Here is a 17,532-nt window from a genome sequence, read left to right on the forward strand (position 1 = left end):
TCATGAAAGAATTTGTTCCCGTGTGTCTGACAATAGATGTATAAAAATTTCTTTTCTTACATGTCCGACGTTTTATTATACATTCTAAACGTTTTGATATGCTAGCTTACTCTAAAAACAATGAACACATAACAATGTAACACATAATATATTTTTAATGAAACAATGCTATGTAGAATATTAATACAAAAAAAAATATATTATGATACATTATTAATATCAATGATCAACTTTGGACATTTTGAATGTGCTCCATAAAATAGTTCACCACGTTGTCTCTTGAAATTATAGCTATTGTCTTCTCTTAGTTCGTAATCAGTAGAATAATCATTATTCCATTTTCAGTCATACACAATTTTTACTGGTGTCTCATCAATAGGCTCAACATTCCTTTCGTCTTTGGTATTATTTGGATCAATGACTGTTTGATCAATGGCAGTAATGTTTGCTGGTGGTTTGTTTTTCATCGAGTCATCTTTATATTCCATCGTGATATTATCTGACTTTAACCTTTTATTTTTCTGGCAATTTCAATGTATATTAACACATTATTTTTACACCGGTAACAGTTTCGACATGTAGACTATATATGGTTTACGATATTATTAGAAGAGTAGGCCTTTCTTTTATTGATCTTCCGTTGAATGCTAATACCCGAAAGGTGACGATTGGATGTATCAGTAGGTAATGTGTTACCTGCAACAGTAGCAAGGAGTTGTCCTCTATCATCAACGATTATTTTTATGTTGGCATTCTCTTTGAGTGTAATCATCTTTGGAGATCTCAATCTCTCAAATCCATCAACATAAGATCTGAATTTTTTAGTTTTTCCCAATTAATTTAATTCCTTACTGTCTCTACCATGCATAACGACATTTCAAATATTCTTGTCAGTGGTACTTATATCAGAGATTAACTATTTCTCATTGTCAGCATTCAATGATACAATAACCTTGTTATGTAAACACACTTTATTAAAATTATCCATCTTCACTTTTTTTAAAGATATGACTTATGTGTTTATCATTCCACTGCGTAAAAAATACTTATTTAATACATGCAACAGATTTGGTAGTGTCAATAACCGGTCATAGAATACCGGTGGGGAAGTCGCATCGTGTCTCTGAACAAACAAATAGTGAAATTTTTATAACTTTAAGAATATTTTGAAATTTTATTTTATTTACAAAAATAATAAAATAAATAAAGTTTAAAAATTTATAAGTTTTAAAAAATATTTTTTTTTTTGAGAAAGAAAAAAAAACAACAACAAATGTTTACATAAAAATAGTACTTAGAGTTCACTCTTAAACATCCACAAACGATGGTCCCATGATATAGAATAGTTTTTAACATGTCTTATGGATTTATCACGATCAGGTATGTTCTTAGGTATCCACTGTGCGAAGAACCTAACCTCGTCTTCAGGACGGTGATAACCCCCCTCAAATTTAGGACACTTAAACTCTTCTAGATTGAAAAGTAGAATCCTAGGGTCACACTTTTGAATTAAAACTTTATCTGTATGTACATTGCCTTTGACTTAGAGTGCTTCAACTCCTAAAAATCTGCAAATTCCACTTACGTCCGCCTTACCATCATCCAGTTACTGAGCAGTATGATATAGAGATGTAATGTCTCTATCATAGTACCCCAGATTGTTGATATAATGTAATGTAGTATTCCAACAGTTTTTATCATATTCAAACAGATTACAGTTCACTAAGCCATAACCATTTAGAGTTAACTTACCTTTTAACGGGGTGACCATTTAGGGTTCTCCTACATGCTGAATATGAAAGTGTGTTCCCTGGCATGCTGGATCTGAAAGTGTATTTTCTACTCATCATTTGATGGATGATTTATCATCCTTTGAAAATCTAATATTGTTACAATTGTTTAAAGTTAAATTAGAGTCGTATATTAAACGTTTCTAACATGTTAAAAATTTAATAACCTTTAATTTATAGATCGCAATTTAAATAAAAAAATAAAAAAAAAATAGTATATCATTGCTTGCTGAAGAAATTTAGTGTTTTGGAATGATTAGCATAAAGATATAACGGGATATAAGTATATCACAGGGTATTTAATTGCGTGATTTAATCGACTAAAGTGTCTCACATCTCTACCATTATACAGAAGGCTATGTTTGTCCTTTTTCTGTGTTTTTAGAAGTGTCCTTAACTGTTTTCTTGTTTCACTCGAATCGTTGTAAATGTGTAAAGGGATATTTTAACCGTGTATTTTTGTAGCTTGCATCGTTGTGGTATCGTTCCATCTTGGTCGTTTTTCAGGGGGAGAGTAAATGCATGAATCCACTTCCTCCTTAAAAAAAAAAGAAGAAAAATTTAGTAATGAAAAAATAAACCCACTTTTAAAGATAAATTGTCCCTCTAAAGTTGATTCTTATGTTTGTCGCGCTCTATGTTATAGTGTACTAGAAATATTCAAAAAAAATTTTCAACTGAAAGTAAGGAGGAACACTAAAACTTAAAATGAACCAAAATTATTACGTATATGAGGGGGGTTCCCTCCTCCTCCTCAACACCTCGCCTTTCACGCTAAGTTCAAATTTTGTTACAAGTCATTTAAAATTACACCGTGACAATATAAGTTCGTTTATTGAGAATAAATAGCTCTTTTGAAAGCAATGAACAAACCTTAGACTAAAGAGTGAGGTACTGACGAAGGGGCAACCCCCCTCATATACGAGGCGAACTCCCTCATATACGTAATAAAAACATACGAATATAGAAAGTCGCTACATAAGTTAATTCGTAGGGTACATCTGAACAAAATTTCGAGAAAGCAATTTAACAAAAAAAAATTAGTATACGAATTTCGTTTTAATTATTAATGTACGTTGAGCCAAAATCAAAGCTGCATTAATTCAAAAACGAAGCGTTCAGAAATTAAATAAAAAAAAACAAGTTTTTTTAACTGAAAGTAAGGAGCGACATTAAAACTTAAAACGAACAGAAATTATTCTGTATATGAAAGGGGGTGTCCCCTCCTTAACGCCTCGCTCTTTACGCCAAAATTTGACTCTGTCTCACGACTTTATTTTTTTTAAACAATAAAAAACTTTAGCGTAAAGAGCGAGGCGTTGAGGAGGGGACAGTCCCTTTCATATACAGAATAATTCCTGTTCGTTTTAATTTTTAATTTCCCTCATTAATTTAAGTTAAAAAAAACTTGTTTTTTCAATTAATCAATAAAAATATTACAAAAAAAGCTTAATTTATTTAAAAACACAGAAATAAAAAACGATATTGTAAAATTTGAATGAACAGAAATGATAAGCCTCGTTCAATTTGTTAGCTCTGTCGACGGGATAGAAAAAATGTGCGTTAAAGCCTATTTGGATTCATTTTGACTCGAAGTCTTAATTAGTCTTTGTCGAAAGTACGTCAACATCTATTATTTTGCTCAGACCCTAAATCCGGTAGTCGTTCTATCTGTGAGCTTACTGTAGTTCTGACAAGGTCTAAAAATCTTCTGAGTAACTTCAACGGTGTTTTTTTTTTACTTTAATGGAGAAGACCACCAAAGTCATAACCTATAAAATTCTTGACAGACTAAGCTCTGGGTACTCACTCAGTGAAGGGAATTACAAAAAGTCGACTAGAGTTCAAACATAAAACGATCAGAGTAGCTGTGACTGTCGAGCAGGGTTGCCACCACCCTACTCGAAGACCAAAAAGTGGTATTTTCCAGAGCTAAATTTTACCTTTAATGACACCAACTATGGCAGGGGGAATTAAAAACGCTCAGAAATAAATGAAATTCGATTTGATGACAAAAGAGGATTTTTGTGATTATTCTTTTGAATGGAAACCTAGTAAAAAGAAAAAGAAAAGATTTTGCAAAGTAAAGACAAAGAAAAGTAAAGTAGTAGTTAAATAAATAAAAAGGTTCTTTATGTCCAGAAACCGAATTTTAAGGACACAGTTTCAGTTTTGGCTAGAATTCTAGTTGTTGGTATAAATTCTATTCCTTCTTGAGCAGTTGCCTTTGAAAAATATAACGTTTTAGCTCAGGATGACCAACGCGTCTTTTTGCTGTGAAGCCTATTATTGTTGACCACTGATTTTTGGTGATTTTTGAGTGATTTTGATGAAATATTGGTGATTTTCGGTGATTTTCTTGGTGAAAAAATGGTGATTTTTGGTGATTTTCTTAGTGAAATACTGGTGATTTTTATTTCGTTGTGGTGGCAACCCTGCTGCCGAGGGTAAAACACAAAGTCGACACTAATTCAGCTATTGTCAATTAAAACCTAAAGTCCCATCGAACTCTATGTATGTATGTACGCTCTCTTGATATTATTTTGACAACGGATTTTTTTTCTCCTTTTCCATTTGGTTAACAGAAAAATGCAAAAGTTTTTGGCAAAAACTGAAAAGAAAACAATTTTTAATTATCATCATAATTAGAATATTTTGGTTAACCTTTAATCTATTAAATATAGAGCAATTTTTTCAACTAAAATTAAGGAGCATCATTCGTAGTTTAAAAACGCTTGTTCATCTACTTTCAGGGCCTTGTGTTTCAGGCGAGTCGTTCTTAATGAATTGGGGTGTCACACTTTAGCGTAAAAAGCTAGGTATTGAGGAGGGGGTAGCCCCCTCATATACGGAATGATTTCTGTTCGTATTAGGCTTTAATCTTGCTCTTTACTACCATTTGAAAAAACTTTTTATTAAATTTCAGATAGTTTTTCAGATAATGCCGTGCCATCCCCCCCTCTTCCCTGAAAATTAATCCCACGAACAATACCTCCATGGAAAGTTACCCCCTTTGAAAGTCCCTACCCCCGGAAATTCCCCTTAAATAAAGTTTATTTTCAATTAAAATTTACCCATGAAAATTTAAGGCGCACACTTAGGCGTGGGATATTCTCCTAGGCCCACTTTCACTTGAGAATGGTTTGTTTGTTATATTAGTATTTGATTGTTTTTTCAAATCATTCCCGAACTCCCCACGCCACGGACAATTTGTACTGGTCAGCGAAGCCTACAACCCGACCACGTCTCACATGAAAAATTCTCACACAGAGAATTTATTCTGCAGAAAATACACCATCACCCCCAGAAAAACCCCCCAGACGATGCCAACCCTGCGGAAAATTTCCCCCGTACAATTCCACTGGGAGATCTCCACATGTAAAATTGAGTCGCCAAAGAGAAAGTTCGACAAATCCTGGAAAGTACAATGAAATCTGGCAAAATCCCCTGTGTAAAATGTCCTCTGGAAGGTTTATCCCCGGGAACTTCCCTCCCTACGGAAAGTCCTTCCTGTGAAATATCGCCCCTGCGGAAAATCTCCCGCCCACAACAAAAAAAATCCGTAGGCTATACTTTCAAATGCTAACAATGGGCAAATTTCATACCTTACATTCTTAACCATCGCAATACCTTTACGCTAATACCTCTTCGCAAAAAATTCGCCAATGGGCAAATTTCATACCTTACATTCTTAACCATCGCAATACCTTTACGCTAATACCTCTTCGTAAAAAATTCGCAAATCTCGTAAACTAAAGAAGTAATTTCATCACTGTTGATAGCTCCATCATTAATCTCCAATCATGTAAATGCACCACTCATTTTATTCCTCTACTAATATCCTTGCAAATAAAAACTATTCTCTTTGAATTCATTTCTCCTACTAATATGAATTGTAAAGAAAACTAAAAAAGATACACTGGTTTTTCCAACATGGGTCCAACCTAAAAAAAACAACTTGTATATCATGATATATAAATTCAGTTAATTGTGCCAGAAAAAACTTGAACCAAAACAGATTATACCCAACCTGTCTGGTAGGGGCGCGTACGTAAAGTATATACCTTCAAGCAAATTCCATATGATATTTCAAATTACTATAGCTTCTATAGAAATGGTACCTCTTTGCAAATGGCCCTGGTAACCCAATTACTTGAAAACCTACACACATATCCATGCCTAAGGCGTAGGGTTTGCGTTTAGGTTTTCAATCTTATATGGCCTTACTACTCGAGTCAAACTCAAATCGAGCAGAAATCAACATTAGTAGGGCTCAAAACCCCTATGCCTTCCCAAGGCCAGAATATAACTTGCACTTTACTAAAAAAAAAAATACAAATGCAGTTTAATATACATATGCTGATATTTATTAATCAAAATGTTAATATTATTTGATTTATTAAAGTTATAAGAGTAAAAACATTTTACTCTTACCTACTGACTCGGTTATTTATTGTAATTTCTGTTCGTTTTGGGTTTCGTTTATTTATCGATGCTGATTTGTGGTAGTTTCATGCTTGGTAGATTATTTGATTTTATTTTTGCTCATTTCTTGTTTAATGGAGTTCTTTACTTCTTCTTTGAAAAACTTATTTTGTGGAAAAGTTTTTTAATTGATCTCTATAAAAAGGGGTATTTCGATGTAAAAGGAGCAAATGCCGTAGAATAAGTTACGCTCAAAGCGAACTGAAGTTAATGTGAATGAATAAATAAACTCTAAAACGACCATAAATTAAAATAAATAATAAAGTCTAGCTGTAAACGAACATAAATTACCATATTACCTGTCAGCCCCCAGTGGTCTTACTCGTTTGCTGTAGTTTTCGTTCTTTTTGTGTTGTTTGAAGTGTTTTTTTTTCGTGTTTTGTATGTTGAATATTTTTCTTTTCTTTGGTTACTCTGCTCTTGTGAAGTTTTTTAATTTTATGTACTCATGTATGTAGTGTAGTATCTACTTTTTTCGTTATGCTCCACAATTATAATTTTTCTATATGATGTGGGTTGAAAATAAATTATTATTATTGTTATTATATATAAAAGTGGGGCAACCGCCCCTTGAAACTCCTTAAAAACTAGCCCCTATTAAATCAGGATTTAGGTCGATTTTGCACCTAGTTAGTCCACCGATTGGCTCATTTTTATCGAAAATTGAGAATCATTTCGTTATAACGGCTTAAGCCAGGTTCAACAAGTCTATCTTTGAAAAAAAAAAGTTAAGGGAGGGAAGGCAGGAAGTTTTACGGATTTGAAGACCTTTTTATCATTCTGAGTCAAATGGCTATTTGGAAGTTTTGATTCAATGCTATTGGGTTTATAGCATATTTGGAAGCTCAAAAGGATATTGGAGGGAGCTGGTTGCCTTCCAATCACTTTTGGTCTTTAAAAAGGGCACTAGAACATTCAGTTTCCTATCTAAGCTCCCTTAAAAGCTTCTACCACCATTTCTTTTATGTGGAGTGGCCAAAAAATAATACATGTTAGCCACTTCACTCTTGGCTTTAAAATTATGGTCTTAATTTGAAATTATATTTGTTTTCAATATATACTTTCAAGTAGTGGTATGGATACCAGATTGGTTGAAATAAGGAACCATATTTGGAATAGGTGTTTACCGTATTTTAGCTTTTGATGGCTACTTGATCAATTTTGGGTGCTCCTTAAATGATCATTGAACGATTCCGTGCCAAGAGAGGTAGAATATTTTTATGCTTATAAAATTTGGGAGGTGAGAAGCTGATGTTCCAGACCCTTGCTTCAGGTTTTTTAGTTATATAAAGACAAAGTTATGAAGGAAAGGGGGTCTTCTATTCCTCGATTTAGGTACTTGATCATGTGTCTCCGATATGTGGAATAAATTCTGTGTTTTGTTTTACGGTATCGCTATTCTAATTTTATCTCCATACTTCTAAAATAGGTGCATCGGACTTAATGCCAGGTTTGATTCAAATCAGACAACGTTTTTGGAAAATATTCTTGTTGTGTTGTGCATTCGATAGTTTTAGATATTAATAGTCTCTGAACGATTTTAAAAAGATTGGCTTTTTAAAAAGTCTCTTTGGCTTTTTAAAAAGCCAAAAGATTGGCTTTTTAAATAGTCTCTGAACGATTACGCATTGAAGTGGTGTAATATCTCTATGCCTATAAATCCTGCAATAATGCACACCAAATTCATTGAACAATCTTGATTTAAAAAGAAATAAAATATCAACCTTTCTACTACAATATTTCCGCAAAACCTTTTTGTAAAATTGGCCATTTCATTAATTTTGAACCCTTACCCTAGGAGTGGTGCGTACTATGGGGCTACAGGGCACTTGGTGGCTCTAAGGGTGTCAGAAGGGTGGTTAGGTTCCCTCCTGTCGGTTTTGTCACTTAAAAAGGGCTCTAGAACAAAGAATCATAGATTAAATGAACCCTCCTCAAACTTGTCTGCTCTGTAGGATGTGATCTAGAGGGGGAGAGGGGGGGGGGGTCACGGAGTTGCGTTAACTTTGCCAGTTCGACGCTATTGCGTTGAATGTGACTAGTAAAAAGAAATGTTTCAAAAAGTAATTCTTTTCTGAAAGTATTTCTGAGATAATTATTCCATGTACGCAGAAATGACTTTGCATATAATAAAGCAAATAATTTAAAAGTGTGTCACTTTGGACGGATTACTCAATATCTTCCTAAATCCTTTATGACATGTTTTTTGGAGTGTGTCCATTAAGCAAAATACTTATCGTTTGATATTATTTGATTTGGGCTTCCTTCATCTTTTCTTATCATACCTAACTCTGGCTTTATCTTTTGAAACGGTAAAAGTAGTATCAACAGAACAGATACATTTTTAAGTCTTAAAATAAAACAAAAATTGACATGTGTATGTTTTGATTGTTTTTTTGTCTTTGCAAATGTTATTTTTGGTTTTCTAGAATTGTTGAAGACTGAGAAGACAGACAAAATCGTGTTATATAAAAAAATATCGTAGTATTTTGTTATTTTATTCATGTAAATTAACTCGAATTTTTTTATTTGTCATAGCCCTAAATTATATAAATTATTTATTTTATTCCTTCGTCTCCATAAAATACCAACCTTTGACCTACTGTATCATCAGGGCCGGATTTAAATCTGTGGTGTTCCTAGGCCCAAGCAAATTTTTTGGAGAATCACAGAGATTTACGGGGAAATCTCCGAATATTCAGGGATAGTGGAAACCCTGATTAGAAGGCAACTGATGAGTGATGAGCCAAAAGTAATGCAAGAGAGAGCTGATACCAAGCTCTCAGCTGCCATTCTTGAGAGACATCTGACAGTTTATAAGCGGCTACACAATTCCTGTTTTGTTTTAAAATCACTTTTCTGTGAATAGGCAGCACAGCAGGAAAGTGAACCTAGCACTTAGGCGATAAATCACATCAGTATAGTTTTTGTTAAGAAAAAAAAATCGCTCAGTTTTTTTTGCGCCCCTTGGCACTGTGCACGCCTAGGGCCGGGTCTCGTGGGCCTATGTATAAATCCTGGCCTGTATATCATTTAAAACCAGAATAGGAATAAAAACGGTTTCTGAACTCACTAACAGAAGAAGATATTTCGTAAAAAAAGAAAAAAAGGTCATAAGAAAAAGAGGGAGAGAGATAGTTATGGGTCAGCTTGTCAATTTGGTTTGCTAAGACCCGTGTTATCTCTTATTTTCATATGTTTTGTTACTCTGTTTATATAAGTCCCAGTGTCGACATTCACCTAATTTTGAACATATGTTCAATTACCCTAGAGGTTAATTTTGTTTATTCTTTGTTTTTATAGGCTCTTTATGGACGTCCTCCGACTTCAATAATTGCTGCAACAACAACCAAAAAACCAAAACCACCTCAAAAGCCAACAAGTTCCGAATTATGTGCAAATCCAACATTTGACACTATTTTCACCGGTCCTGACGCTAATACTTATGTTTTCAAAGGTAGGACTGCTAATTTATCCTGTAGAGGCTCAGCACTCTGCTACCACAACAATAATTTGGATTAGTCCCCTCCCTCCCTTTGTTCTTTATCCTTAGCAAATTGCTAAGCACTTAAAACAGATGTTGTTTCATGTCTGGAATTGAAATTTATCTAGCTAGTATACAATGAGTAGACTCATCAGCACAAGGCCTCCTATGCATAATTAAATCCATACGCATTTATTGTTTTTACAGTTTGGAGTGTAAAGTAGTAGGAAAGAGAAAAAAGACTTTATCTTGTTGAAGTGCCCAGTGCCATCTAATTTTTAACCTGATATAAAAAAGAAACTATTCTTTAACATTTATATTGAAAGGCGCTCTCAATTAATGCTCAAATCCGTCACACCTGTCGGTAGAGAGACAAGATCTAAGAATTATCCGTGTTCTTGGGGAATGTTGATGTCACACTTACGCTACAGGATACGTAAGCCTGTATCAATCTATGGAAGATCCTATATAAATGCAAATTCGCTCTCAAGTATTTTCCGCTAATACTGTGTATTTACATGTCTTATGAGAGTCAGTATATATGTATAGGGAAATAGTTATCCTAAGATTATAATTTTTTTTTTTTGTAATTTCTTAAAAAAAAATGTGTGATAAACCTTAATCATGATTCCTTGCTTATAAAAATTGTGTCTCGACGCATTACTTATGAGGTTGCACGCGGAATACCATAATGCTGATGTATTTGTGCATAATTTTACTTTTATCGATAAGCCTGACTGTATTGTGGCTTGGGCATAAAGCAACATCAAATATGTATCATCTGTGCAGTTAAGTTATGTTATAATATTGTTGAATCAGATTCTCTATACATCGGCCAGAGGAAATGGAGTTGTGTTTGATATTCCTGATGGAATATTATATTAATAAGACTTAAGTATTCAACCTTGTAACGCTGCAAATAAAATTCTAGAGCAGCGCTTCTCCATCGCCGTTCTAAATGAGGTATTTAGAACACATTTGACCGACTGAGCTACGATGTGAACCTACGATGTGATATGAAGCCATGTGAACCAAGCTCTTAAGCGGAATTTGTTCCGAGTGGAAATTAAGCCCAAAAAGGCGAATTGTACTTAATTCGCAAGGAAATGCAAGCAGTACAGTGTAAATCTCGCGGTTGGAGAGGGATTATGGACTCAAATTTTCTGTTTCTTTTTACTGGCCTGTTGTGAGCCAGGCTGAAAATATTCTATGTCCTGCAATAGTTCCTTCAGATATGCACTTTGTTTTAAGATATGGCAATGGTAAACAGATTGAGCTAAGGTATCTTAATGACTGATTTGAAAATAGTTTTTCGAATTTGATATTTTTAACATTATACAAATTTGTAGCAACACAGCTCTTGCTGACGGAGTGCAGAGATTAATGTGTCAGCCTAATACGTAAGTGACTAAAGCGCAAAACCATGTAACACAACATGTTACACTGCACAAATATTGTGCTGCAGAAAACTGAAAAACAGTTTCTTTTTTAGTATTATTTACAAATCTTACATTAAAACGAAGATTTTTATAATATAGTGGCAACGCTGGTGCGATTACGTCTCTGAGCTATTCCTTGCGAAATAATATTGTTTCAACGGTAAAAGCTACCGATTTCGCGTGAATCAGATATCAATCGATTCCCTAAAATTCAGCGAATCGACTGTGATAAAAATCCCGACTGCAAACCTCCATCTCGTCTCATTCCTGGATCTTTCATTTCAAACAAAATGGCTACTCCGCTGAGCAGTGTTGTCAGAGACTGATTTTTGAACTTTTTAAGGGGTGCCCGAATTTTACTGTGCAGTGTTGTCACGTGATGTAGTAAAGGTACACAAGTCCAAAGCCCCCGCCCCCCCAAAAAAAGACGACAGTGACGATGTCCCGAATAAGCAAGCAGAAGAGGGGAGGTTTCTTGTTGCAAGTGCCGTTGTGCTTACCGGTAGTGAGGCCTCCCTTAAGCTACGGGGAATAGGTGGCAAGAATCTACTCTCTCCTTGCTTATTGCCATTTAATATAGCATAGACAAATTTATATCCTAAACCAACTCTGAACTTTCTCCTGTCAAACAGAAAGCTGTATACAGCGTTACTGTCAAAAATAAGTTGCAATTTCTTCGAGTTAACAGCATTACGCGACGCTAAATTGGAGCTCATTCAGATAACATTCCCTGCAAGAGCCTCTCTAGCTACGAAAAGCCGAACAAAAAATTCAGCGACATCAGAAATCCTGGATTTGCTAGCTGAATGGGACCGGAGCAACATCTGACTTCCAACTTTAGTCATCACTCATCCTTCCCAAGTCCCACAGGTCCCCGAGAGCAATTTCTCTATCCTGCTAGGAGAAATACGGGATCTGAAGAGCTCTATGTCCGTCGTCAATCAGTATACGACAGATATTAAATTGACTACCTCCCAAGACATTGGTGTTACAGCAGCGAAAAACAACGAGCAACCGATTTGTACTGTAATCGTCGAAGACGCTCCATGTATGGACCCCCTGACTAGAATACAAACATTTGGTCAACTGCAGTCTGAAGATGGCATACAAGGGGTCAGGCAACTGAGAAATAATAAGCTTCAAGTCAAATTCAGCGACGTTGTAAAAGCCAAAGCTTTTTGTAGTGAGGCCCCTAGCGTCCTTTCCGCAAAATTACCAAGTGGCAGCCAAAACAGCATAAAGTGCAAACTGAGGGAAGAAAAATCGTTTGGCATAATAAGAGGACTTTACGTTGATGTGGATGCTAATGAACTGGTAAAGCTTAATCCAGGCCTTGTAGAGGAAGCTCTCCGCTTCGGACAAAGCGAAACGGTCAGACTGACTTTCAAAAATAAACTGACCATGAACTTTGCCGTGTCTAACGGAATCAAGCTTGGATACGATTTTTTCCGGGTAACGAAGTACAAGGAGGCCCCAAGAAGATGTTTCAGATGTCAAAGCTATGACCATCTCATTGAAAACTGCAAGAAAAGTCCCAGATGCTCCAGATGTGCTGGACCTCACACTAGTAACAAAGACACGCCATGCAACGAAGACCCCAAATGCGTTTCTTGCGAAGGATCTCATGTCTGCTTCAGCCTAACATGCCCTAAATTAAGAGAGATTCTGAAAAACAAGAGTAAACAATGAATAGGCCTCTTAAAGCTCTTGGTTTGAACAACAATGGTTGTCGCAATAAAGAAAAGGCCATAGACGATCTGCTCCAGATTTATGAAGTAATGTTTATCCAGGAGCATATGCCCTCAGGAATGAATACAATCGTCCTAATAAGATCCTTGTCTCATGATATCTTCATACAACCCGCAATATCTACGGCAGGGCGTCCGTCCGGAGGCCTGGCAATATACGCTAGGAAGGAACTATCGGCTAAGCCGTCGATTAGATGCAGTAATCTATTATGTATCTCTGCTCAGGGAATTGAGTTTATCAGTGTATACATGCCTACTAACTACAAAAATGCTGTGTCTCTAACGAAATTCTCAAAGGCAGCAGATGCTTTTGGATGATATTTGGAGTCTCTTGAGCGCAGTTGGATTAAGTGGCTAATAGCTAGAGACCTCAACTGCGACCCTACCAAGGACCATATCCTGTCTGATATCTTTCTAAACTGCCTCCCAGCCTCTTACAATATCTGGCCGAAGTCCCTGGATTTTACGTACACCCATACTAGTGGTCATACGTCAAATATTGACCATGTACTTTCGTCCACATCCATCCCTGGTCTCCCAGTTACAGTGTGTACTGACGATCCGATTAGTTACCTTGCAGGAATTTCATTCCACCTGCAATCAGCACAGAGCACTAATAACGCCTGTTCCAGAAGGTGGGTCTACAAGCAAAACTGGCAGAAGTGTAATATTGCCCTATATATTGCCACTGTTGCTTCTATCCTTAGTAGCATAAAAGTTCCGTTTCATCTACTCTGTACTGGTCCTTCCAACATGGCAGCCTCTATTGAACTCAACACTTACTATCATCAAGTTACCCACGCTCTGAAAGCTGCCGAATCGAAAGCGGTTCCTACAAGAAGAGTCAAAATTGAGACAGAGAAACCGATGTGGTCTGAATCCATCGAACTCCAGACGGCTAAGCGACGTGCTAAAATGTGGCTAAACATTTGGATTGCTTGCGGAAGACCGTTACGCGGGACTGTATTCGAGCTGAAACGGAGTACAAAACGCAAATACAAAGCTGAGATGAAAAAGTACCGTATTATCGGGCAACAGTGAGAACAAGAAATCATGGCGAAGTCTAATTAGACCGGACGACCGTGCACCTAATACTTCTCTAACACTGCATGACTGGCACTCTTACTATACTTTGGTATACGGAGACGAGAATCTTGCCATAATCAACCAGTATGAAAAGAAAGTCACAAGCTGGCTTGTGCGCTTCTCGGGACAGCGCTGTGTTGTTCCCATATCCCTGGAAAAGATCAAAATCGCGGTCAAAAAGGCACTTTCCAAAAGAAAAAATGGGACAGATGGCGACGGTCTCACAACAAAACATCTCAAGCACTTACCCGAAAGTTTCTATTCCCACCTTCAGCTTATCTTCCAGATGTGTATCTCCAGGGGTTTTGTACCAAAAAGTTTCCTGAAAGGAGCCAACACTTCTATCGCCAAGAAAGGAAAAGATCCCAATGACTGTAAATCTTACAGACCCATAACAGTCTCTTGCATCCTGAGAAAAGTGTTTGAGTATGTGTTCTTCTCCGAGCTGGATACTGGAGATTTCGGGGATAATCAACATGGATCCCAGGAATGTCACAGTTGTCCAGAGGTTCATCGGCTTCTTGCAAATGTACTTATGAACTCAGAGACAAACAAGTCACCTCTCTATATATGTACTATAGATATTTCAAAAGCGTTTGACAGCGTCAACCACATGCAAGCAATGAATGCTCCACTGCTGAGTGGTGTAAGTGCGAGCATTCTGGCGAGCATTAAGTGCGAGCAATTGAAATTCTGGTATGAAAATTCAATAGTTTCTACCAAATGGAAAGATAGAACATCAGATCCCACCAAAATCAAAAGAGGCGTGAGGCAAGGGAGCGTTCTTAGTCCTCTCATTTTCAAACATGCGATTTCCAAGATTCTGGACCGCATCTCACCCTCCCTTCTACTTCACGGTACCGACCTGTCTTACCTTGCATACGCTGACGACGTCCTTCTGCTCAGTAGATCAAAAGCTGACTTACAAGATAACGTGAGTCGACTCCAGATTGACTTTCTTTCTATCGAACTATCAATCGATATAGAGAAGTGTGAGTTTCTAACCCTGAAGACACGTAAAAGTGAATCTGTGACCCTTAGCAATCATGCAGTCCCTGCAATGTCTGAGCTACGATATCTGGGTAACATGATTGCAAAAACGATCAGTAAAACCAGGCAATCCATCGTCAAGCAAACAACTACCGCCATTAAACGCGCTTACGGGTCTATAGTGTCGAATCGTAGACGCTACTACAGGAAACCTCTAGCCTCAATTTATCGTTCAGTTTGCCAGCCACATGTAATTTACCATGCCGGTACATCCCATGTACCGACAGTGAGAGACTGCGAAGAAATCCGGAAGTGGTACTATAAGTATGCAATATTTTTATTGTACAAATTCAAGCGATACCGGAATTATTGACTGGAAAGATATGGACTTCCAGAGCCATCCAAGCAATGGTCAACCATTCAGGAAAATTCAGTGTTCAAAGTCAGATTGATGATACGTCGTTTTTCACCTGCATTTTTTTGAGTTTCGTATCTTTTTTCTTTTTTGTTGTGCTCCACTATAATCTTTTTGTAGATGGTGGGTAATTAAATAATAATTATTATTATTAATATAAAAATGCAAAATAATTTTAATATTTATACTGTTTTGAAGCGAGGAATGGAATTTTGTAAATAAAAAAAGAAAAAAAAGGTAAAAGAAGTGACTAGAGAATCAGAAGAGATGCTGATAAACAGATTGGATTCGGTGTACTTGACTTAGGAAAGTTGCAATGCTAATGTACCGCTGATCTTAACGCTAATTTTTAATTAACACAATTAAATGCTAATTCTTACGCACATGTAACGCTCATTTTTAATTATTGTAGTCGAATGGCAACACCAATAATTAAAGATTATTGTCTCTGTGCTACTTTTGGTATGTTATTTGGCATGTATATACTAGTAACTGTTTTCATTTCAGTTACTAACGTTGCCATTATTCAGTAGCTTAAAATTCAGTACCGAATTGCACTTTTGAATTCTACTTTGCAAAAATAAAAAATTAAAAAATACCATTTGTTTAGTTGAAAATTGAACTCTCTAATTGAATTGGGTAGTATCTTAATTATGGTCTGGTGAATGGAAGAATCTTCAACTAATGAATCCAGTGATATTTTCTGGTCGTTTCGGTACTAGTTACAGCTGTAGGCTTGTCACAAAATCAGATGTTTTGGAAGGAACATCTTAAAACAATGATATTATATCGGTATAAACGCCCTCTGTGATGATGTTTTTCTTAATTTATCTCCTTGGCACCAGAACAAGAAGAAATATTGCTTTTTTTTTTTTTTTTTTTTTTTTTTTTTTTTTTTTTTTTGTAGATAAATATGAGCTCAATAGAAGGCAACAAGGGCATTATTGTTTTCTGAGAAGTTAACAGAGATGAAAAAGGGCGGATATCATCAAAAAAATATATTTTATTTAGCTTTCGTACTTTAGGAGAAATCATAAAAATTTTCAAAACAGAAAAATAGTTCCAGGAGGAATTTCAAGAATTTCTTTAAACTCGTTCTGGATACAATACGGACTTAAATCATTATGTGTATATGCAAAATCATTTTAAACCTGTAAATCAATGTGTAATACATCCAATATTAATTTTGCGCAATATTCGAGATTACGAAAAGATTTTATTTTAGTTTTGTTTGCGTAACAAAACCAGTAACGTCGTGGATAAGTCTAATTTTTCTTGGTCTGAAAATCTTATGAAACATTTAGATTATGGGCATTTAAATTGTTTACTCACTCTTAATTTCTCAGAAGACGGCCGTTAGCTTACATTCAGACTATTATCAGGAAAAGTAAGGGATATTGTACTCAAAGTTTTGCCTTTTACAAGTAGAATTAAACAGACTTTTTGTATACTTTACCAAAAAGATAGTCAGAAGAATTTACGATCGACAATAAAGTACTTTTAAAATACAGTAATTACTTGATATCGTCGTCATATTTTTATCTCCAGTTGTCGCAGAATATTTGAAGAGAACTTTTTGAATAGAAACTGTAAGTTCTAATGCCCTTTCTGAGTGACAAAAGAGACCAGGACACTGCTAAGTGCCAATTTTTACTATTTTTGTGCTGCAAACAATTCTTGCCCGAATTGGACAAACATTCTATCGAAAACTTTTTCTTACGAAGAATAGTAATATTAATGAAATGTGGGAGTATTCTGGCTATATGACGGAAAGTCATCATCAGTGAAACGGAAGAAAAACAAAGCAAAAGGCATAAAAGTAAATTATGATAAAAACAAATCTTTGATACAAAAAAAAACTATAAGCTAAATTCAAAAGATATTTAACGTCCTCGCTTAACGGAAGTTCAGCAAGACTGATAGGTGAAAGTGTCAATATCAGGCCAAGCAGGGTATAGCAAGAGCTTTTGACTTGGACGGATCCCCTGTATTTTTTGACTCGGCTTTGAGTGGCCATATTTTGAAAACTTTTTCTCCTTTTGTAAGCCCTTTATTTCAGGGGATTGAATTAAAATCAAGTATTTTGCAGCAGGCA

The 17,532-nt window shown here is 35.8% G+C and overlaps 1 protein-coding gene across 1 annotated transcript in view; it reads left to right on the top strand.

Moving 5' to 3' along the window:
* LOC148941385 (stromelysin-3-like) overlaps window positions 1-17,532 on the top strand; it is a 128,283-nt gene that overhangs the window by 58,112 nt on the left and 52,639 nt on the right. The window contains exon 6 of the mRNA XM_089104159.1: window positions 9,579-9,732. Coding sequence (XP_088960285.1) covers window positions 9,579-9,732 — 154 coding nt within the window. The remainder of the gene's footprint in view (window positions 1-9,578; window positions 9,733-17,532) is intronic.

This window comes from Artemia sp. Qi Xiang Cuo, chromosome 18 (assembly GCF_049724085.1).
Source record: "Artemia sp. Qi Xiang Cuo chromosome 18, ASM4972408v1, whole genome shotgun sequence".
NCBI classification, from domain to species: domain Eukaryota; kingdom Metazoa; phylum Arthropoda; class Branchiopoda; order Anostraca; family Artemiidae; genus Artemia; species Artemia sp. Qi Xiang Cuo.